Source organism: Choloepus didactylus, chromosome 8, assembly GCF_015220235.1.
Source record: "Choloepus didactylus isolate mChoDid1 chromosome 8, mChoDid1.pri, whole genome shotgun sequence".
NCBI classification, from domain to species: Eukaryota; Metazoa; Chordata; class Mammalia; order Pilosa; family Megalonychidae; genus Choloepus; species Choloepus didactylus.
Genome location: NC_051314.1, coordinates 141,943,245 through 141,966,741, shown reverse-complemented (window position 1 = coordinate 141,966,741; position 23,497 = coordinate 141,943,245). Strand labels below are relative to the sequence as shown.

Below are 23,497 nucleotides of genomic sequence, written 5' to 3'. Positions count from 1 at the left end.
GAAGGAGGCTTTCTGTCCCTTTTCCAGCTCAGTGGAGAAAGCCTCAGCCATTTTCAGTTCCCAGCACTCTGACCCAGACAAGGGTGGAGATAGCACAGACAGAGAGTCTATTTGAATGTAAATGACCTCTCCCTGGGGGTGGGGTGGGTATTTTCCCTAAGAGGAGGAAGGTGGTGCAAAGCTCTACTACCTGCCTTCCATTCAGAACCAGACCCCAGAGCCTGGAGGAAAACAGCCACAGGCCACATCTCCTTACACCAGCCTGGAGTTACAGGCTGACAGGTGCCACCTGCTGGGCAGAAAAGCAGTGACTTGAGGCCCAGAGGGTGTACCACTCTACTAAGACACACCCTCAGGGAGACCTGATATTATTGTTTCCTTCCAAGACCTGAGCCCATTCTGGTCTGGGAAAACCTGACTGAGATAACCAAGGAAACCAGATGCCTAGACAACAGAAAACTACAACCTACACTAAGATAAATGAACTTATGGCCCAGTCAGAGGAAGAAACTTATGCTTCCACTGAGATACAGGAATTGAAACAACGAATACTAAGTCAATTCAAAAAGTTTAGGGAAGATACGGCCAAAGAGATGAAACATATAATGAAAACACTGGGCATACATAAGGTAGAAATAGAAAGTTCAAAAAAACAACTGGCAGAATCTATGGAAATGAAAAGCACAACACAAGAGATGAAAGACAATGGAGACATACAACAGCAGATCTCAGGAGGCAGAAGAAACACTCAGGAACTGGAGAACAAGGCACCTGAAAGCCTACACAAAAGAAGAACAGATAGAGAAAAGAATGGAAAAATATGAGCAATGTCTCCAGGAACTGAATGACTACATGAAAGGTAGGAATGTAAGTGTCTTTGGTGTCCCAGAAGGAGAAGAGAAGGGAAAAGAGACAGAAGCAATAATAGAGGAAATAATCAATGAAAATTTCCCATCTCTTATGAAAGACATAAAATTACAGATCTAAGAAGCACAGCATACCCCTAACAGAATAGATCTGAATAGGCCTACACCAAGACACTTAATTATCAGATTATCAAACATCAAAGATAAAGAGAGAATCCTGAAAGCAGCAAGAGAAAAGCAATCCATCACATACAAAAGAAACTTGATAAGACTACTTGTGGATTTCTCAACAGAAACCATGGAGGCAAGAAGGAAGTGGGGTGATATATTTAAGATACTGAAAAAGAAAAACCACCAACCAAGAATCCTATATCTGGCAAAACTTTCCTTCAAATATGAGGGAGAGCTTAAAATATTCTCTGACAAACAAACAGTGACAGAGTTTGTGAACAAGATACCTGTTCTACAGGAAACACTAAAGGAAGCACTGCAGACAGAAAGGAAAAGACAGGAGTGAGAGGTTTGGAAAACAATTTTGGAAGATAGTAGCAAGCAATGTAAGTACACTGAACAAAGATGACTGTGAGTATGGTTGAAAGGGGAAGGTTAGGACCATGTGGGACACCAGAACAAAAGATGAAAGATAAAGACTGGGACTGTATAACTCAGTGAAACCTAGGATGCACAACGATTTTAATAAAAGGTACAAGTATGTTTTTACATGAGGTAGAACAAATGAACGTCAACATTGCAAGGTGTTAAAAATAGGGTGGGATTGGAGGGAAGATACAATCAATGCAAACTAGAGACTATAATTAACAGAAACATTGTATCATGCTTCCTTTAATATAACAAAGGCAATATACCAAAGCTAAATGCATATCAGGGAGGGGGTACATAGAGGAAGGGTATGGGACTCCTTGCCTCAGTGATGTTGTCTGACTCTTTATTCTACTTTAGTTTAATGCTATCTTTCCTTTTGTTGCTTTCTAGCTGCCATTTTTTTCTCTCTCTCTCGTTCTTTTTTCTTTTTCTTTTGTCACTCTACCTTCTTTGACTCTTCCTTCTTCTTTGTGGAAGAAATGGAGATGTCCTAACATAGATAGTGGCAATGGTACTGAATACATAAATACGTGACTACACAGGGAAACAACGATTGTTTACTTAGGACGGAATGTATGGTGTGTGAACAAAACTGTCTTAAAAAAAATGCGTTGATGAAGAAACCCTGAGGGCACTATATTGAGTGAAATAAGACAGACACATAAGAACAAATATTGCAGGGTCTCACTGATATGAACTAATTATAATATGCAAACTCATAGACATGAAATGTAAGTTACCAGGATATAGAATGAGGCTAAAGAATGGGGAGTGGTTGTTTATTATGAGCAGGATATTTAACTAGGGTGAACTTAAACCTTTGGAAATGGACAGAGGTGAGGGTAGCCTGTTGTGAGAACAACTAACAGTGCTGAATGGTGTGTGAAGATGGTGGAAAAGGTAAGCTCAGAGTCACGTATGTCACCAGAAGGAAAGTTGGAGGTTAAAAGATGGGAGTGTATAACACAATGAATCTTGTGGTGGACAATGTTTGTGATTAACTGTACAAATATTAGAAATCTCTATCATGAACTAGAAGAAATGCATGATACTATAACCAGAAGTTAATAATAGAGGGGCATATAGGAAAAAAATAAACCTATTACAAACTATATACTATAGTTAGCAATATTTTAACATTCTTTCATCAACTGTAACAAAAGTATTATACCAAAACTATGAATCAATAATGGAGGGAGGGTGGTTAGGGGTATGGGAGGATTTGAGGGTTTTTTTTTTTCTTTTTGTCTTTATTTCTTTTCTAGAGTAATGAAAATGTTCTAAAAATTGAAAAAAGAAATTAATTGTGGTGAGGGATGAACAGCTGTATGATGGTACTGTGGGCAATCGATTGTACACTTTGGATCTTTGGATAATTGTATGGGTTGTGAATGATCTCAATAACAAACAAACAAACAAATAAATAAATAAAATTTAACAAAATTAAAAAAAACTGCTTAACATCATTGAAAAAAAATGCAAACACTTAAAACATAACAGCTGGAAATAAAAGTATGAAAAGAAAATTCTAACACCAAAAAAGAAAATGGTAATAACACTATTAATATCAAATGAAATATACTTCAGTGCAAGAATCACAAGAACTTTATTATGGATAAAGAGGGTCACTGCCTAACTATTAGGAGAGTTCACTGGGAAAATGAAATGATTCTGAACTGGCGCATATCTAAGAACAAAGCCTCAATATACAACACAAAAACTGACAGAATTACATAGCAGGAGATTTTAACATAACTTGATCAGAAATTGATAGATCAAAAGATAAAAAATTAGGAAAGAGATTTTTTCCATGGTTTTTTTTTTTTTTTTTTGGTCTATATCATTGCATGTTCTTTTTCATTAATAGGCTACAACAGACTTTAATCAGTAAGTCAGCTTAATCCATGTTTCTATCAAATATTATACTTTATTGAGAAACTGTATTGAAGTGCTTTTTAAAATTATGAACTAAACATGGTGGCTGTAACTATTCACTGTTATGTGTTCTGCATCACTTTTTTTTTTTTTTTTAATTCAGTTTTATTGAAATATATTCACAAACCATACAGTCATCCATGGTATACAATCAACTGTTCACAGTATGATCATATAGTTATGCGTTCATCACCACAATCTATTTCTGAACATTTTCCTTACATCAGAAAGAATCAGAATAAGAATAAAAAATAAAAGTGAAAAGAGAATACCCAAACCATCCCCCCATCCCACCCTATTTGTCATTTAGTTTTTACTCCCATTTTTCTACTGATTTTTTTTCAATTTTTTAACTTTGTTTATCAAAAAATTAAAAACAAACAGGCAAACAACAACCAAAAAAACCCACAACATTTCAAACAAAGCAATGGATTAAGGAAAACAAATAACCTAAAATAATTACTTTGCTTCCAATATGTTCCTACCATACCCCAAGAAAATTAATAAACCATGTCCAAACAGAGGAGTAAGAAAAACAAATAATCTAAAATAACTACATTGCTTCCAACATGTTCCTACCATACCCCAAGAAAATTAACAACCCCTAAGAAAACAAAGGAATAAGAGAAAAAAAAACCTAAAATAACTCTATTGCTTCCAACATGATCTTACTATATCCAAGAAAGTTTACAAACCATAATCATTCCTGAGCATTCTCATAACATTGAGATTACCCTCCATAGTTTATCTGTTCTTATTAGATTATCATTCCCCCTCCACTAATTGGTATCTCTAGGTCCCCTACATTCTACAGTATAAAACATTGTACATTTTTCACAGAATTCACATTAGTGGTAACATACAATATGTCTCTTTTTGTGCCTGGCTTATTTTGCTCAGCATTATGTCTTTTTTTTTTTTTTTTTTTTAATCTTCATTTTATTGAGATATACTCATATACCACGCAGTCATACAAAACAAATCGTACTTTCGATTGTTCACAGTACCATTACATAGTTATACATTCATCACCCAAATCAATCCCTGACACCTTCATGCAATCGCTGGGTCGAATGGTAACTCTATATCTAGTTTTCTAAGGAACTGCCAGACTGACTTCCAGAGTGGCTGAACCATTATACAGTCCCACCAACAGTGAATACGAGTTCCAATTTCTCCACATCCCCTCCAGCATTTGTAGTTTCCTGTTTCTTTAATGGCAGCCATTCTAACCGGTGTTAGATGGTATCTCATTGTGGTCTTAATTTGCATCTCTCTAATAGCTAGTGAAGCTGAACATTTTTTCATGTGTTTCTTGGCCATTTGTATTTCCTCTTCAGAGAACTGTCTTTTCATATCTTTTGCCCATTTTATAATTGGGCCGACTGTACTATTGTCATTGAGTTGTAGGATTTCCTTATATATGCAAGATATCAGTCTTTTGTCAGATACATGGTTTCCAAAAATTTTTTCCCAATGAGTTGGCTGCCTCTTTACCTTTTTGAGAAATTCCTTTGAGGTGCAGAAACTTCTAAGCTTGAGGAGTTCCCATTTATCTATTTTTTCTTTTGTTGCTTGTGCTTTGGGTGTAAAGTCTAGGAAGTGGCCGCCTAATACAAGGTCTTGAAGATGTTTTCCTACATTATCTTCGAGGGAGTTTTATGGTACTTTCTTTTATATTGAGATCTTTGGTCCATTTTGAGTTAATTTTTGTGTAGGGGGTGAGGTAGGGGTCCTCTTTCATTCTTTTGGATATGGATATCCAACTCTCCCAGCCCCATTTGTTGAAAAGACCATTATGACTCAGTTCAGTGACTTTGGGGGCATTATCAAAGATCAGTCGGCCATAGATCTGAGGGTCTATCTCCGAATTCTCAATTCGATTCCATTGATCTATATGTCTATCTTTGTGCCAGTACCATGCTGTTTTGGTAACTGTGGCTTTATAATAAGCTTCAAAGTCAGGGAGTGTAAGTCCTCCCACTTCGTTTTTCTTTTTTAGAGTGTCTTTAGCAATTCGAGGCATCTTCCCTTTCCAAATAAATTTGATCACTAGCTTTTCCAAGTCTGCAAAGTAGGTTGTTGGAATTTTGATTGGGATTGCATTGAATCTGTAGATGAGTTTGGGTAGAATTGACATCTTAATGACATTTAGTCTTCCTATCCATGAACATGGAATATTTTTCCATCTTTTAAGGTCCCCTTCTATTTCTTTTAGTAGAGTTATGTAGTTTTCTTTGTATAGGTCTTTTACATCTTTGGTTAAGTTGATTCCTAGGTACTTGATTTTTTTAGTTGCTATTGAAAATGGTATCTTTTTCTTGAGTGTCTCTTCAGTTTGTTCATTTCTAGCATATAGAAACATTACTGACTTATGTGCATTAACCTTGTATCCCGCTACTTTGCTAAATTTGTTTATTAGCTCTAGTAGGCTGTATCGTCGATTTCTCAGGGTTTTCTAGATATAAGATCATATCATCTGCAAACAATGACAGTTTTACTTCTTCTTTTCCAATTTGGATGCCTTTTATTTCTTTGTCTTGCCGGATTGCCCTGGCTAGCACTTCCAGCACAATGTTGAATAACAGTGGTGATAGCGGGCATCCTTGTCTTGTTCCTGATCTTAGAGGGAAGGCTTTCAGTCTCTCTCCATTGAGTACTATGCTGGCTGTGGGTTTTTCATATATGGTCTTTATCATGTTGAGGAAGTTTCCTTCAATTCCTACCTTTTGAAGTGTTTTTATCAAAAAGGGATGTTGGATTTTGTCAAATGCTTTTTCAGCATCTATTGAGATGATCAATTGATTTTTCCCTTTTGACTTGTTAATGTGTTGTAATACATTGATTGATTTTCTTATGTTGAACCATCCTTGCATGCCTGGAATAAACCCCACTTGGTCATGGTGTATGATTTTTTTAATGTGTCTTTGGATTCGATTTGCAAGTATTTTGTTGAGGATTTTTGCATCTATATTCATTAGGGAGATTGGCCGGTAGTTTTCCTTTTTTGTAACATCTTTGCCTGGTTTTGGTATTAGATTGATGTTAGCTTCATAAAATGAGTTAGGTAGTGTTCCATTTTCTTCAATGTTTTGAAAGAGTTTGAGTAAGATTGGTGTCAGTTCTTTCTGGAAAGTTTGGTAGAATTCCCCTGTGAAGCCATCTGGCCCTGGGCATTTATTTGTGGGAAGATTTTTGATGACTGATTGGATCTCTTTGCTTGTGATGGGTTGGTTGAGGTCTTCTATTTCTTCTCTGGTCAGTCTAGGTTGTTCATATGTTTCCAGTAAATTGTCCATTTCCTCTACATTATCCAGTTTGTTGCCATACAGTTGTTCATAGTATCCTCTTATAATTTTTTTAATTCCTTCAGGATCTGCAGTTATGTCACCTTTTTCATTCATTATTTTGTTTATATGGGTCTTCTCTCGTTTTGATTTTGTCAGTCTAGCTAGGGGCTTGTCAATCTTGTTGATCTTCTCAAAGAACCAACTTTTGGTGATATTTATCCTCTCTATTGTTTTTTTGTTCTCTATGTCATTTATTTCTGCTTTAATCCTTGTTATTTCTTTTCTTCTACTTGGTTTAGGATTGGTTTGCTGTTCATTTTCTAGCTTCTTCAGTTGATCCATTAGTTCTTTGATTTTGGCTCTTTCTTCCTTTTTAATATATGCGTTTAGTGCTATAAAATTCCCCCTTAGCACTGCTTTTGCTGCATCCCATAGGTTTTGGTATGTTGTGTTCTCATTTTCATTCGTCTCTATATATTTAGCAATTTCTCTTGCTATTTCTTCTTTAACCCACTGATTGTTTAGGAGTGTGTTGTTTAACCTCCAGGTATTTGTGAATTTTCTAAGTCTCTGATGGTTATTGACTTCTAATTGTATTCCATTGTGGTCAGAGAATGTGCTTTGAATAATTTCAATCTTTTTAAATTTATTGAGGCTTGTTTTATGTCCCAGCATATGATCTATTCTGGAGAAAGTTCCATGAGCACTAGAAAAGTATGTGTATCCTGGTGATTTGGGATGTAATGTCCTGTAGATGTCTGTTAAATCTAATTCATTTATCAGATTGTTTAGGTTTTCAATTTCCTTATTGGTCTTCTGTCTGGTTGATCTATCTATAGGAGAGAGTGATGTGTTGAAGTCTCCCACAATTATTGTGGAAACATCAACTGCTTCCTTTAGTTTTGCCAGTGTTTCTCTCATGTATTTTGTGGCACCTTGGTTGGGTGCATAGACATTTACGATTGTTATTTCTTCTTGCTGAATTGCCCCTTTTATTAGTACGTAGTGGCCTTCTTTGTCTCTCAAAACATCCCTGCATTTGAAGTCTATTTTATCTGAGATTAATATTGCTACACCTGCTTTCTTTTGGCTGTAGCTTGCATGAAATATTTTTTTCCATCCTTTCACTTTCAGTTTCTTTGTGTCCCTGTGTCTAAGATGAGTCTCTTGTATGCAACATATTGATGGTTCATTTTTTTTGGATCCATTCTGCGAATCTATATCTTTTAATTGGGGAGTTTAATCCATTTACATTCAACGGTTATAACCGTGAAGGCATTTCTTGAATCAGCCATCTTATCCTTTGGTTTATGTTTGTCATATTTTTCCCCTTTCTCTATTAATATCCTTTATTGTACCCATACCGAATCTCTTTAGTACTGAACCTTTCTCCAAGTCTCTCTGTCCTTTCTTTGTTTCTCTGTCTGTAGGGCTCCCTTGAGTATCTCCAGTAGGGCAGGTCTCTTGTTAGCAAATTCTCTCAGCATTTGTTTGTCTGTGAAAAATTTAAGCTCTCCCTCGAATTTGAAGGAGAGCTTTGCTGGATAAAGTATTCTTGGCTGGAAATTTTTCTCACTCAGAATTTTAAATATATCGTGCCACTGCCTTCTTGCCTCCATGGTGGCTGCTGAGTAGTCACTACTTAGTCTTATGCTGTTTCCTTTGTATGTGGTGAATTGCTTTTCTCTTGCTGCTTTCAGAACTTGCTCCTTCTTTTCTGTGTTTGATAGTGTGATCAGTATATGTCTCGGAGTGGGTTTATTTGGATTTATTCTATTTGGAGTTCGCTGAGCATTTATGATTTGTGTATTTATGTTGTTTAGAAGGTTTGGGAAGTTTTCCCCAACAATTTCTTTGAATACTCTTCCTAGACCTTTACCCTTTTCTTCCCCTTCTGGGACACCAATGAGTCTTATATTCGGACGTTTCATATTATCTATCATATCCCTGAGGTCCATTTCGATTTTTTCAATTTTTTTCCCCATTCTTTCTTTTATGCTTTCATTTTCCATTCTGTCATCTTCGAGGTCACTGATTCGTTGTTCAACTTCCTCTAGTCTTGTACTATGAGTGTCCAGAATCTTTTTAATTTGGTCAACAGTTTCTTTAATTTCCATAAGATCATCCATTTTTTTATTTAGTCTTGCAATGTCTTCTTTATGCTCTTCTAGGGTCTTCTTGATTTCCTTTATCTCCCGTACTATGGTCTCATTGTTCATCTTTAGTTCTTTGAGTAGCTGCTCTAGGTGCTGTGTCTCTTCTGATCTTTTGATTTGGGTGCTTGGGCTTGGGTTATCCATATCGTCTGGTTTTTTCATATGCTTTATAATTTTCTGTTGTTTTTGGCCTCGTGGCATTTGCTGAACTTGATAGGGTTCTTTTAGGATTTGTAGACCAATTGAAGTCCTTATCTCTATTTTATCAGATCTACAGCTTCGTGGAGTACACTTTCTCTAACTAACCAGCAGGTGGCGTCCACGAACCACCTATTCTCCACAAGCCAGTTCTCCCCTGCTTAGACTTTTTGGTGAGTGGGGGAGTGAGTCTTGTGGGGTCCAATTGGTGTACCAAGCTTGCGTGTGTAGTTGGTGTTGCCTGCCCTGTGTATGGGGCGTGTTTCTGGGCAGTCGGGGGGAGGGGGTGGCTCTAACAATCAAATCTCCCTGGTGATCCTAGAGTTTTAAAGCTGCTGCAATAGTCTAATCCTTCAGTTCAGTCTTGCCACAGTTTGTCTCTGCCACTGACCCACAAGTCCTTGGTATTGGAGTATGGCTCCTGAGACTTGCAAGTGGGCCCCTCTTCCAGGCCGTGCACCCCGGGCTGTGTAGGGAGGCTCCCAGTCTGCTGAAATGATGGCTGAATGGGGCTTTGTTAATTCACACTGCTCTACCTTCCCAGCTCTCTCCATGGTTTTTAAAATGGTTTTTAAAATTTTATGTATACACAAATTTTATGTATACAAAATTTTTCTGTATACAAAAGTCAATAAAAAATTTTATGTATAGAAAAAATTTTATCTTCACTCCACTTGATTCTTCTAATGAATCATTCATATAATTGTATTTTGCTGTTTGCAACTACATGTTCCTGTAAATGCATCGTAGTTAGGTCTTCATCAGAGTATGTAAAATTACATATGCTACTGCATAAATACAAATGAGTTTTACGTCATGGTTGAACTCTCTTCTCAGAAACTGTCACAATGTTTCTCACTTTAAAAAAAAATGCTTTTGTATATATATTTCATAAAAAGGAAATGACTGAAATTGTGGAATTGTGACCTATGATATTCTTTCAGGTTTTCTCTCTACTTGTTAAACTGCACTTGAAAAGTTATTAGTTTTATGTATATATGTTATATTCTACAATAAAAAATATTTAAAAATGCAACTAGTATCAGTTCTTTGAGAGCACAGCAGTAATTACTTATGTGCATGTCTTAACTTATAACATTCAACATTCGTATAGCTACTCATACAGCTCTTCCAGCAAGTTATATACATCTGTACCCATCTGCCAGCCCTACTGAATTACCACAGACCTTTACATTTGCTGGGGACATACTGAGAGACTTTGGCAAATTCCACAATTTTCAAATGCCACTGTAAAATAAAACTGCCTCAGTTTTAATGTCTGTAAAATGGGACAAATAATACATAACTTCCCAGGGTTCTATGTATTAAGTGAGACACTAAATTATCTCCTGGGCAGTGGGCTAGGCTTCTGTATTCACGGACTCACTTGATCCTGCTGGCCGCAACACTAAGACCTTGAATGTAAGAAGCACAGCATCTAATACACCACAGTCTGTTGATAAATGTGGGCTGCAGGAGTGCCGTGACCTGGCCAAGCTCAGTCAGAAGCACAGGCGGGCCTGGAAGCTGGGGCTCCTTTCTGTGCATCCAGGTGTCTACTCATTGCATCCTGCTGGCTTCCCATTCTTTTTCCAAAGTTTGTTTCCACAAGGTTGAAACTTTGCCAAGTAACATCCCTCTTTGTTGCCAAATCTCAGTGCATGGCCCCTCCTTCTAACTGACAATAGATACTGTAGCTTGATAGTAGATACAATGCTATCATCCTTAAAGACAGAGAGGTAAAAATAGAGCTAACAGTTATTTTGGGACATGATGTGTGCCATATCATTTGGTCCAAAAAGTGATTCAAAGCTCTCACACTCATGAGTACACTGAGGCTGCGAGGAGCACGGAGAGGGAATAATAAGCATCCTGTAGGTCTATGAGTAACGTGGAAAAACCATCTGCTATCATCTTTAACACCCAAATTCGTGAGCACTCACCACAGGACACATTTAGTCACCTAAATTTCTTTGAAAATATTACATGTCGTGACAGTGAAGTCTCTGCCTTAGGATTTCTTTATCAACCACAGTGTTTGTTTTTTCATCTCAGAAGTTTTAATCACTATTAAGATTTAAAGAACAGATGTAAACTACTTTAATTCTCACCTTCACTCCACACATAAAAGTGATTGAAATCATGATAAGAATCTTTCAGTTAACTAAAAATAATTAACTAAATAACAAATGACAAATTCCTGGCCACAGTTAAATGTGCAAACTGAACAATTTTAAAGGGGCCCAGAAAAGTGTAAGGTAGGACACAAGGAGCCCGTTTAGCCATCTGTTAAATTAATAATCACAAAACTTGTGACACATGATTATTTAAAATATTATGTCTTCTAAAATTAAGTATATTTTAAAGTGGGATCCATGACCATTGTGAAACATTCACACGTAAATTTCAAGCACTTTAGTTGGCGGGAAAGCACTTTTGAGCAGCAGGCCCTTTACACATATGGTTGTATATTCTGCTTACTTGTAAGACTAACCCTGATTTTAAAGCATATTAAACATGGCTTGTTACTTACCCTACTGTCTCTATATATATCGAATACAACTGCAAAGGAGAAAAAACAAACAAACAAAAAAACCCAAGTTAATAATAAAGAACACAATTTAAATGGAGGAACTACTATTTTCATGATCTAAGTTTCCTTTTCAAAATTAAAATGCATTCTAATTGAAAGCTGCAGGATATAATTAACCTTGGAGATTTTATGTTTTTAAGTCTCAACTTTTCAAACATAAAAAGCATTCTGCAATGTTTTATTTATACAATGTTGCTTGCATCTTCTCTAGCCCCAAACATAAGCCCTTAAATTAAAAAATGCAAACTGTACACCAACATCATCTCAACTGGTTCACCGTTACAAGCTGTTCTAAGCTGGCTATGTGGGAATGAAGGAAAGTACTGTCACCAAGCAAATTACTAGTGAAAGGACCATCAATCATTTATTTACCTGATGGAGAACGCAATGAGTAAAATTTGTAGTAGGAAAGCATAAACTCTAGCTATGCTATGGCATGATTGATCTTTATTTTTAAATCAAACCTGCTGTAGAACCCAAAAGGTATAATCTGAAGACATATGATGACTCTCTCTATACACAATGTACTTTCAAATCTTAAAAACAACTCACAAATGTTTATTCTGTAACTGGCACTATCTGATCATTCAAATGGTGAAGCTGGAAAGGTAAGATTAGTCAGCTGACTGATTTAATCATTATAATTGAAGCACTTTGCTCTCTGTAGATAGACTTTTTGAAATATGTAATAAAACATCTAAAATGACAGGAGATTAAATGGTTTCAGTATTAAAAATGGGTTCTAATTAAATAAGGTAAAATTGGCATGCAAACCATCAGCAATACCAAATAGTGCTTAAAATATAGTATTTTGGCCAGTTTTAAACTAGACACCACAGGGAAATAAAGTTTAGTAACCTTATGTATATTATTAAGCTTCACTGGGTTGATAAAAAAATACTCACAGTCTTCATCTAGGAATTTATACTGTATGTGTTTCTTGAAAAAGTCTTGTATGCATCTGCAAATTTCCTCTTTTTGTTTAGAAATATGGTCATAGTATTGTGTGTAGTCTCTTTGAGAAATACCTGACAAGAAAATATTTTATATTCTGTTATTATATAATATTATGCAACACTGTTTTCAAAAACACAAAAATGTGATTTAAACCTTTTTTTGAGGAAATCATTAAAGGAGATCAGTAGACAAATCAGATGAATATAGCATTATACATTATTTGCCTTTTTTCATAAACATAAAGCTTAGTCGTAGAAGTTCATTTGGTTAGGGGAATCCTAAAGTTCCATATTGCCACACACTCTTACGTTTTGAAATACTAGTTATTTTTAATTAGTACAATGAAGAGAATTCAAAGGGATAAAATGATTATTACGTAAAAAATGAAAGAAGCCATTTTTAAACCTGCAACACAGTCAACCGCATTTCAGTTTTTCCAATGAAATTTCTCCAAATTGTTATTCTTATCCACTCCCTTTAAGAAAATATAAAACATTCCTCACCACGTCTTCTATATTCATTACGCATTTCATAGAAGCACTACTTTTCTTGTTCATACATGCTACTCTGCCTTCCTAAGCCTGATCTTTCAAGCTTGGAAAAATAAACATTCCTCTCTTCAGAAGGACTTGCTGATATAATTCCAAATACTACACACTGGGGACTACTGTAAGAACTCCCTTGATTTGCTCTATTCTTAGGAAGAAGGTCTCTGTTATGAAAGAAGGGGTTCCAATTCTTTAATCACATGCCATGATGACTCCATCTTTAGCTGTACTTAAACTGCAGTTTTTTCAAGAACACCTAACAATATGATATCTCCGAATATCTCAGGTTTCCTTTAGGTGGGTTAATAAATGTCAATGTCGTGTGCAATAAATAAATAGTGTTGATTTGATTCTATTCAAATCACACTTTTTAAAATTGAAGATAAATTGTATTTTGTGTAAAACAGGCAGAGACAAAAAAGGAAAAATTATTTTTAATTCATCAATCAAATAAATCATAGCAAACAAAATAACAACCTGAGAAAAAAGAAAATGGATGACTTTTAAAGTAAAGCATGTATTTGTCCAGCTATTTCCTCTTCCTAGAAAAGCAAACAGTGCCCCATCAACAGATTTAAAGGTGCAAATTCTTGGCTTTTGATGAGGCCTAAAATAAGCAATGTATTTTTAGGAATACTTAGGAAAATTCCAGAGGGAATGCAGATATTATTATACATAACCTAAGTTAAGAATAGTAAAGACTGAGAGTCCAGGAACACAAGACTAATTAGCAATACTGTTTCCTGTGAAAATGAAATGTGGCTGTGGGATCTTTGTCAACATAGCATTGGACAGCCAGTAGCAATTGGTTAGAGTTAGCATTGGAGATTAAAACTGATTCATCTCTTTGCCCTAGATATTTAAAATTTACTCCCATCAACAGCCTGTCCTCTTTTAAAGATTACTTTCAAGGGGGCTGTGAGACTCACCAATAAGCTTGTTTTCCTTGACAAAACATCGGAACTCAGCCCCAGGAATTAATTCACACCATTTTCGAAGAACAAGCTATAGAGAAAGGAAAAAAAATATGACACTACTGTGTAATAAGGAAATGTTTATTGGCCTAATAGACAATTTTATGCCATCACTGTAACATATTGATCACTATTATCAATGATTCAAAAAACAGAGGCAATGACTAACAGGGAAATGCTTATAATTGTGCCTAAGAGTCTCCCCTTGAGTGCCTCTTTGTTGCTCAGATGTGGCCCTCGCTCTCTAGCTAAGCCACCTCAGAGCGTTGATCTTGCTGCCCTCCCCGTGGGACCTGACTCCCAGGGGTGTAAATCTCTCTGGCAATGTCGTATATGACTCCTGGGATGAATCTGGACCCAACATCATGGGACTGAGAATATCTTCTTGACCAAAAGGGGGAGGTGAAATGAAATGAAATAAAGCTTCAATGGCTGAGAGATTTCAAACGGAGTTGAGGAGTCACTCTGGTGGACACTCTTATACACTATACAGATAATACTTTTTAGGTTTTAATGTATTGGAATAGCTAGAGGTAAATACTTGAAATTATCCAAGTCCAACCCAGTAGCCTTGAAACTTGAAGATGATTGTATAACACTGGAGCTTACAGGGGGTGAGTGTGATTGTGATAACCTTGTGGATTACACTCCCTTTATCCAGTGTATGGATAGATGAGTAGAAGAATGGGGACAAAGACTGAATGAAATATAGGGTGGGCTGTGGGGGATGATTTGGGTGTTCTTTTTTACTTTTATTTCTTATTCTGATTCTGATTCTTTCCGATGTAAAGAAAGGGGTCAAAAATAGGTTGGGGTGATGAAGGCATAACTATATGATGGTACTGTGAACAGCTGATTGTACACCATAGATGACTGTATGGTATGTGACTATATCTCAATAAAATTGAATTTAATTTAAAAACAAAACAAACAGAACCAAACCAAACCAAACAAACAAACAAAAAAAACAGAGGCATGAGAAAACCTTCTTGGCAAGAGTAGAAGACAGAGTTGTGAAAAATTATTCTAAAAAGTAGGGGAAATTCCGTTAAAACTCTTTATGACAGAATGTATCTTTGTCAAATCATTTTGAGAGTTCTGACATAGGACACAACACCAACGATAGCAAAGGCAAATCTTATCACCATTGTGCCATAAGTTGCCCTGTAATTCACATGTTCTTCATCTCTTTAAGAATGTCAAAAAATAAAATAATTTCAAAGTTTTCTACCTTAAGCTCCATTCAGTAATACTTACCCTGATAAAACAACTGTTATAGCTTATCATTAGGAATCACTATAACGTTTCTGTGGTTTTCTCATTATTTTAAAGAACAGTGATTCTATCAATGGTAGTCATAAATGGGTCTCATTACTGAATTGATAATTATTTCACATGTGCAAACTCTCAGATCCTTTTGAATCACTGCAATTTTATAAATAATCCAGTTGACAAATGTATGCTTCTCTTTCTGTTCTAAAAATGTTCTTTAGAGAAAATCAATCCTGTCCTTCTGAAGTATTAACTGATAATAAATGACTAGAGCATCCACTTTCCCTTATCCTGGCCTACATCTCTTTGTCCTTCAAGGCCCGTGAGATGGAATCTGAATTTCTCTGGGCACCAAGCCCTGAATCGCTGCAGTGGGCTCAGTATTCTCCCACTGTGCTTTCAATACTTTTTTGTGCATAACCTTCTATAATAAGCATGGACCGTGTTGTACTGTGGTAATTTGATACATCTCTCTTCCGTAATAAATAGTTCCTCAAGGGCAAGGAACTAATTCTTATTCATTCTTGTGTTCCCAACAGAAGAACATAATCCACAGCAGATGCTTAATAAATGTTTACGTGAAACGACTATATGAGATAAGCAGCCACTAAAATCATGCTATAAAAAAAATATTTTATGACCCTGGGAAAATGTTCACACTATGTTCTAAGTGGAAAAAAAAGCCTAATTGTGTATGAGAGCCTTTTATAAAGAGAGAGAATGTATATGTACAGAAATACACATCTTTCAGAATACACTCAGACATAACATGAGATATAGGATACAGAGTAAATTAAATAGTAAATGAACTGTTCTACATACACTGTATAATCACATCAGATATATCGGTTTATATACTCAACACATGCAAACTTAGTACAGTGTGTCAGTGGACGTATGCTGAGGGCATATGTATATACAAAGGTGGCTAGAAGCAGACATGAAGAAATAAAAAACATTCATTGGTTTTTATTTAGTTCTCGTTGTTATAAACGGACAAATAAAAATGTTTTGTGATTATGAGCAAAGAAAATGGCCATCCTCTCTTCAACAAATTATGAGCTGTCAAAGTGCACAAAAGTGTTGCATTTTGACAATGCAAGTGCAAGAAGAATGAGGAGGAATGAAAAGCGAGAGCTTGTTAGGGATGTAGCTAAAACCTGGATGCAGCATTTTTCCCCCATTTTTTTTAATTAAATTCAACTTTATTGTGATATATTCACATATCATACAATCATCCATGGTGTACAATCAACTGTTCACAGTACCATTATAAAATTGTGCATTCATCACCACAATCTATTTTTTGAACATTTTCTTTATATCAGAAAAAGTAAAAATAAGAATAAAAAATAAAAGTAAAAAAGAACACCCAAATCATCCCCCCCACCCTATTGTTCATTTAGTTTTTGTCCCCATTTTTCTACTCATCCATCCATACACTGTATAAACGGAGTGTGATCCACAACGTTTTCACCGTCACACTGTCACCCCTTGTAAGCTACATTGTTATACAATCATCTTCAAGAGTCAAAGCTACTGGGTTGCAGTCTGATAGTTTCAGGAATTTACTTCTAGCTATTCCAATGCATTACCACCTAAAAAGGGTTATCTATATAGTGTGCAAGAGTGCCAACAAGAGTGACCTCTCTACTCCATTTGGAATCTCTCAGCCACTGAAACTTGATTTTGTTTCATTTCGCATCCCGCATTTGGCCAAGAAGATGTTCTCAATCCCTTGATGTTGGGTCCTGATTCATCCTCAGGAGTCATATTCTGCATTGCCAGGGAGATTTACAACTCTGGGAGTCAGGTCCCCCAAAGGGGGGAGGGCAGTGAGTTCACCTGCCAAGTTGGGTTAGCTAGAGAGAGGGCCACATCTGAGCAACAGAGAGGTACTCAAAGGGAGACTCTTAGACACAATTATAAGCAGGTTTAGCCTCTCCTTTGCTGTAACGAGCCTCACAAGGGCAAACCCCAAGACAGCACGCTTGGCACACCAAACCATCAGTCCTCAAGGTTTATGAGAACATCAGCAACAATCCAGGTGAGGAAGCCCAACAACTCTGCATTTTCCCCCAGCTCCTCAGGGGGGCCCTGCATATATATTTTTATTCTCTGCCAAATTACTTTGGGATGTGTTGGTATTTCACACTAACCTATACAAACCTACCAGGTCTCACTTCCTATTCAAAGTTCCATGTCATTATCATATTTGAAAAAGCTGTACAAGTTAAATTGTTTAGGAAATAGAGATCCTGCACCAAAGGATGCAGCATTTTAAAAAAAGAATGTTCCAGAGTCATTGGTGATAGCTGATAGGCAGATAGTGGCATTCAAGCATTCAAGGACACTGCCCACACTTCAGGTGTGTATGTGTGTGTGCGCGCGCGCATGTGTAAGCCTTCAAAATGAGGAATATATAGAATAGAAATTTGGGTTTGCTATGGCTAAAATCTTAGTAAAATTTCTAATAAAGTTGCTTTTGACTATTCTTTTATTCTTACTACTGTAAGTTATTTGTAAAACAACTGAAAAATATAAAAAGGTCCATTGAACCTGACAAAATAGTGACATTAATTTTTCCTAGTATACCAGGGATTAAGCTAGGTGGTGGGTATAAAGGTGTTTGTTTTATTAAAGTATGTATATAATAAATGGTATATATATGTATATGTACATGCATGCAATATATTTTGTAATTATGATATATGTATAATATAATTATATATAACAATTATACATGGTATATAATTATGTAATATATAATACATATCACATATAATAATATATATAATACATAAATCACATAATAATAATATGATTTCATAATTTAAAAACTCAATGCCTCTAGGATCCCCAAAAAATTAATCCAAAAAATTTCATTCATTTCACTTAAGAATAAATAGCAATTCACAACATATCTTCACCTAGGATTATCAACTTCATCAAGATAAAAAAGGGTTTCTTACCTCATATTCCATACAAGGATCTGGGGAATCATCAGTACAATGAATAAATCTTTGGGGGAAAAAAGACAATTGAATCTTTTTTTAAACAATAAATAAATCTTTGGGGGAAAAAACGGTTTTTCTAGAACGGCTATCAGTGTACACACACATATTACTCATATTTTAACGTGAGAACAAGGCTTTGCTAAAATGCATCCAGAAACAGAAGACTAATTCAACTGCAATGAGCACTTATTAAGCACTATCCTGTGACAAGCATTATCTTAGGCACTTTGAAATGCTATCTTTGATCCTCAAAACAACCATATGAGGTAGTTATTATAATCTTCATTCCTCTCAACTAAGTCCCAGAGTAGCTGACATTGGGAGACCAAGCGAGGATGCTAACTCAAGCCATCCACTGCAGATTCTAAGTGAAGGCAGGACACTACCCCTCCCCTCCACACCCTGGCTGTGATCATCCTAGGATGGAGCCACACACACAGGCTTCTCCCTAAAGTTGATTCTGTCAGGTAAAGTCATGCAAAATTAACCTAACCATTCTCCCACAAGCCATTTAAAAAAATCTTTGATAGAATGATTCAGCCCTCCATATAACTACACTGGTTCTCCCCTCAACCTTTTTTTATGTTCTACAGAAAAAAATGAAAAATAAGAATGTGCTAAAAATCCATCCAGTACTATCAGGGATAAAAGAAATTGCATGGAAAAAGCATTTTTCAGGATAGAGAAAAAAGTTAATACAGAATACTTTTAAATAATGAGAAAAAGGTCACAAAGCTATCTATAGTAAAATCTCTATGCACACAGGGGAAAACACAACACAATAAGCATCAGAATGTTAATAATGGCTATTTCCTGGCAGTGACTGTTAATTTCTTCTGCTGCTATTCTGTAATATTTATAACACATTTATTATGTTGAATATATATTACCTTTATTTTGACTTTTAATTTTAAGAAATTAAAAATACATAACAGTCCGAAGTGTACATTCATTGCTTTTATAAGAAGAAAACCAATTCCCGTTTACATAAAAAGTTAACATTTTGGCTTCCAACCAACATAGACTACATTACATGATAAAACCTGAACTAACCACCAATCTTTTCTTAATGTAAATATATCTAAAAAATGCACCAGAGACAGGAAACAAAATGACAAAGGAATTAGAAGAAACAAAATAATAACACAGGATTATCTTAATTGTTGATGTTGTAAAAGAACTACTACCACTTTAATTCTTGAAATGTGATTTTAATAATTTGGGTGCCATATATAAAGAGAACAGATTCTCACTAAAATATTCCTCGATAAAGAATAAGGTAGATTAATGTTCTATACCTACGTATTTTAAAAATAGTAAAGGATCCATGGAATTGTGCAATACAGTGACTCCTAAGTTAAATTATGGACTATCGTTAATAGTACAATTATAAAAATGTGCTTTCATCAATTTCAACTAATGTTCCACACCAATGCAAGGTGTTAATAATAGGGTGGCACATGGGAATCCTGTATATTATACATGATTGTTCTGTAAATCCACAATTTCTCTTTAAAAAAACCAAAACCAAAACGAAAAAAAACCCTAAAGGAAAACAAAAAAGAACAACTCCAAAACAAACGTCTTCACTAATTTTATAATGCACCTAAATTCCTAAAAATATTGATTCCAACCCTTAGTTTATCCTCATATTGTTACATTTTAATATATATTTACTTTCTCCCATACTATGACACTATTTTAAGATGTTGATTAATGTTATTTTAAAAATTTGACTGGTTTCAGAAGGGAGACGTGAGAACACCTGGCATGAGATTATTGTACAAGGCTTTCTTATTAAGATGATTACCCAGATGGCCAAGTACCCTTCCCAGAGGGAGAGGAAAGTGCCGAGCCACTCAGTGAAGAATGGGTATTTGTATCCTTCGGGTCAACAATAACATTTTCAGGCATTCAGCTGAAATACTGCAAGGACTGCTGTCTGTGAAAATTTAGATTCTATTTAAATTCTTGAGAACATAGGTTTAAAAGCAAAACCAAGTAAGACAGAGCACTAACCATCTGTGAATTTTTACAATCCTCATATAAATTAACAATCTTAAAATCCCAGGTTAGACAAGAAAAAAAAAAGGATAAAAAAGAAAGATCCTTAAGTCTATTCCATTATGAATACTAATAGTAACAATACTAGCAGAAAATATAAAAATCCTAATAGAAATGATGAAATAGTTCCAGTCACATGTTTAAAATAAAACATCTGTATTATTCCCTTCATTGACTGAATAGGAGCATAGTTGACCCAAAAATTTGCTTCTGAAATAGGAAAAACCTTAAACTGATTCTACCATTATAAAAAAATGACACTTTTATCTTGCTGAAAAAAGCAGTACCCCAGAAAGGTAACAGTAATGGAAATCACCGATCACCTCCTTCACAAAACTAGCCCCTGAAGTACAGAAAAGGAAAGCAACTTACTCTGAGAAAGAATAATGAATTGTTAAATCTACTTCAACATCTTTTTTTTTGTTTTTGTGAACATGTAAGCAAAAAATTCCAAGAGTTAGTATAAATTTTCCAATCCCAAATCAGCATTAAATATAAATTTATGAACAATACAAAAAATAATGTAGCAATACCTAACTAACACTTCCTCTGTTTTATCTCAACAGATAGGTTTATATAACACCTTGAAAATTTTTTGAATTATGCAAGATATGAATTGGTTTGTGATCACCTTGGAATTTGGGCAATTGTTAGAGAGTTCATAAAGTTCTAACCAAAAACCAGTCTAAGCCCTAGATTTATAAGCTTCCTATATTAACTGTGAAACAAAACAGGCATAAACTCAATACCCATCACCGTCTGCGACAACTCGGGCATTTCCTGGCAGGGGTTAACTAGATGAAACAGTAATTCTGTTAAGAAGTCCACTGACAGTTTTATTGTTGTTTCTTTCTACATAATTTGCCTTTCTCTCTGGTGGCTTCTAAAAACTTCTCCTTGTCTTTGGTGTTCCACAGTTACACTGTGAGCTGTTTCCTATTGGAACACTTGTGCTTCTTGAATCTGAATATTTGAGTCTTTTTTTTTTCTTGACTATTCTCAAATATTTTCTCTTTTAATATGTCTTTCCCGCTCCTCATTTTCTCTACTCTTTCCTTCTGTAACTTTTACTATACACATGTTAAACATTCTGGGTAATTTTCTTATATATTTAGGTAATGAATTATCTTCTTCAACTATGTCTTATTTGCTATTTTACAAGGCAACTGAGTCTTTAATTTTAATGACCATGTTTTTCATTTCTAGAAGTTTTGGTTGCTTCTTTTTTCATAGTATCTTGTTCTAAGTGTTTCAATTCTTTATTAATACTTTGATCATTTGCACATTTACTTTATATTACCTTTTAGACTTTTGTTCTCAAGTCAAACTCTCATGGCACTCTAATCCCTGTTTGTTGTCTGATCTTCAGTCACAATGGACTGTTTTCTCATGTAGTTTGTGATTTTTATTGAGAGCTCATCTTTAGCGGTGCTTGTTTTTCTTTGGGTATCCCATGAAGGCTGGGATATGGAAGTGTTTCCAGAGCACTTTGTATTTGCGTGTCTCAGGTATCCCAAAGGTAAAACCAACCCCAAACTAATTTTTATGTTAATTTGTTAGCTTGAGAGTTTCCAAACTATGCAAGTGATTTAAATTTTATACTCCACCTTTGTTGCGTGACAAAGGCCTGGGGTTTAGACTTGTTTTTAAACCCAAAGCACAAGCAGATTCAGTCATGTTCCTTGTCTCTGCCCATGGATGAATTTGTTTATCCTTTACTGAGGGTGCAAAGAATCTTGTTCTACTTCCTCATTTCTTTTTGGTTTAAGGCTTTGATTCCTGTCCCTACATAGGTATTAAAACCTTTGCCCCTGGTTAGGGGGACCGGTAACTGCTCCTAAAGCTTATATGACTAACCCTCTGGTTTCCTATTCCCTTTACATTTCTTGCACTTGAGATTCCCTTTGTTTCTGCTGTACTCAGCTATGCATTAAAATTTTGTATTATATTTTATATGCTCCCCAGCATTTTTAGACATTTGGAACAAAACATTTTTCAAGTTATCTTAGCCTCCCATTTAGCTAAAATCAGAAGTAGACGGCCAGTTTCTCACAGTTCTCTAATAATTAAAATCATAACATTTAAAATTTTATTTGAAGATCTTTGTCAACCTGAAGGGTCTAGTACAAATAAACATTTAATAGCTATTTTCATGGATATCTATAAACACATTGTTTAAATTTCTCTCTCTCTCTCTCCTAAAATCTTTTCCTGGGCTAGTATTTTATACTTATTTGGAAGATTTCTTTGATTGACATTTTCAACAAGGTACCAATAGAAAGTACTATTAAACCAAAGTTACCACTTTACAGACTAGTTTGGAAAGAGGCACCTATGTTGAAATTTTAAGTTCATAATTCTTGGCAGAATAATTATATACAGCTTTTCATGCTGGCCACTAATATTCCAAAATGAACAAAAATGATATTAGATAATGAATTCTACACAATCTACAAAGTAAATATAAACTAAAAGAATTTTCAGGTATAATAATAAAGTTTTTATTTTGGAACAAAAAGAACCAAAAATCTAATCTGATGAAAGCTATGACATTATGCCAGTATATTTTAAATATGCTTTTAAATTAGCCAGTTGACTGGAATTTTGGAAAGCAGTCATTTGTTCTCAAAATAAAAAGGAAAAGAAAAGAAAAGGGCTCTACCTAAAAACTGGAAGAGCCTTGCTTAGCTATTAATTGAGGATTGCAATCTTTCTTTTCTTTCTACCCAAATTACTTCCCAAATTATTCCTCAACTTAAACAAGGTTGAGTTTCTTATCAGTCAAATGGTACCACAATAACTACAGCCTTAATATAAACAGGCATATTCATCATTCCCATCATGTCTGAAGACTGACAATTTTTTTCTGTGAATTTCCAAATATTTCACACCTTGAAAGAGAACAAATTCAATAATAAGGATGCATGTCTAGGCTTCTGGGAATAGAGAAGGATGGACAATCAGAAAAATAATGGATGTAGTATAGAAAAGATAAGGTGAAATGTTCCCTATGCTATGTTATAG

The 23,497-nt window shown here is 35.2% G+C and overlaps 1 protein-coding gene across 1 annotated transcript in view; it reads right to left on the bottom strand.

Moving 5' to 3' along the window:
• CDC123 (cell division cycle 123) overlaps positions 1 to 23,497 on the bottom strand; it is a 71,674-nt gene that overhangs the window by 13,928 nt on the left and 34,249 nt on the right. Inside the window, exons 7-10 of the mRNA XM_037846045.1 lie at positions 18,365 to 18,413; positions 14,076 to 14,151; positions 12,547 to 12,669; positions 11,582 to 11,610 (exon numbers count right to left, since the gene is read on the bottom strand). Coding sequence (XP_037701973.1) covers positions 11,582 to 11,610; positions 12,547 to 12,669; positions 14,076 to 14,151; positions 18,365 to 18,413 — 277 coding nt within the window. The remainder of the gene's footprint in view (positions 1 to 11,581; positions 11,611 to 12,546; positions 12,670 to 14,075; positions 14,152 to 18,364; positions 18,414 to 23,497) is intronic.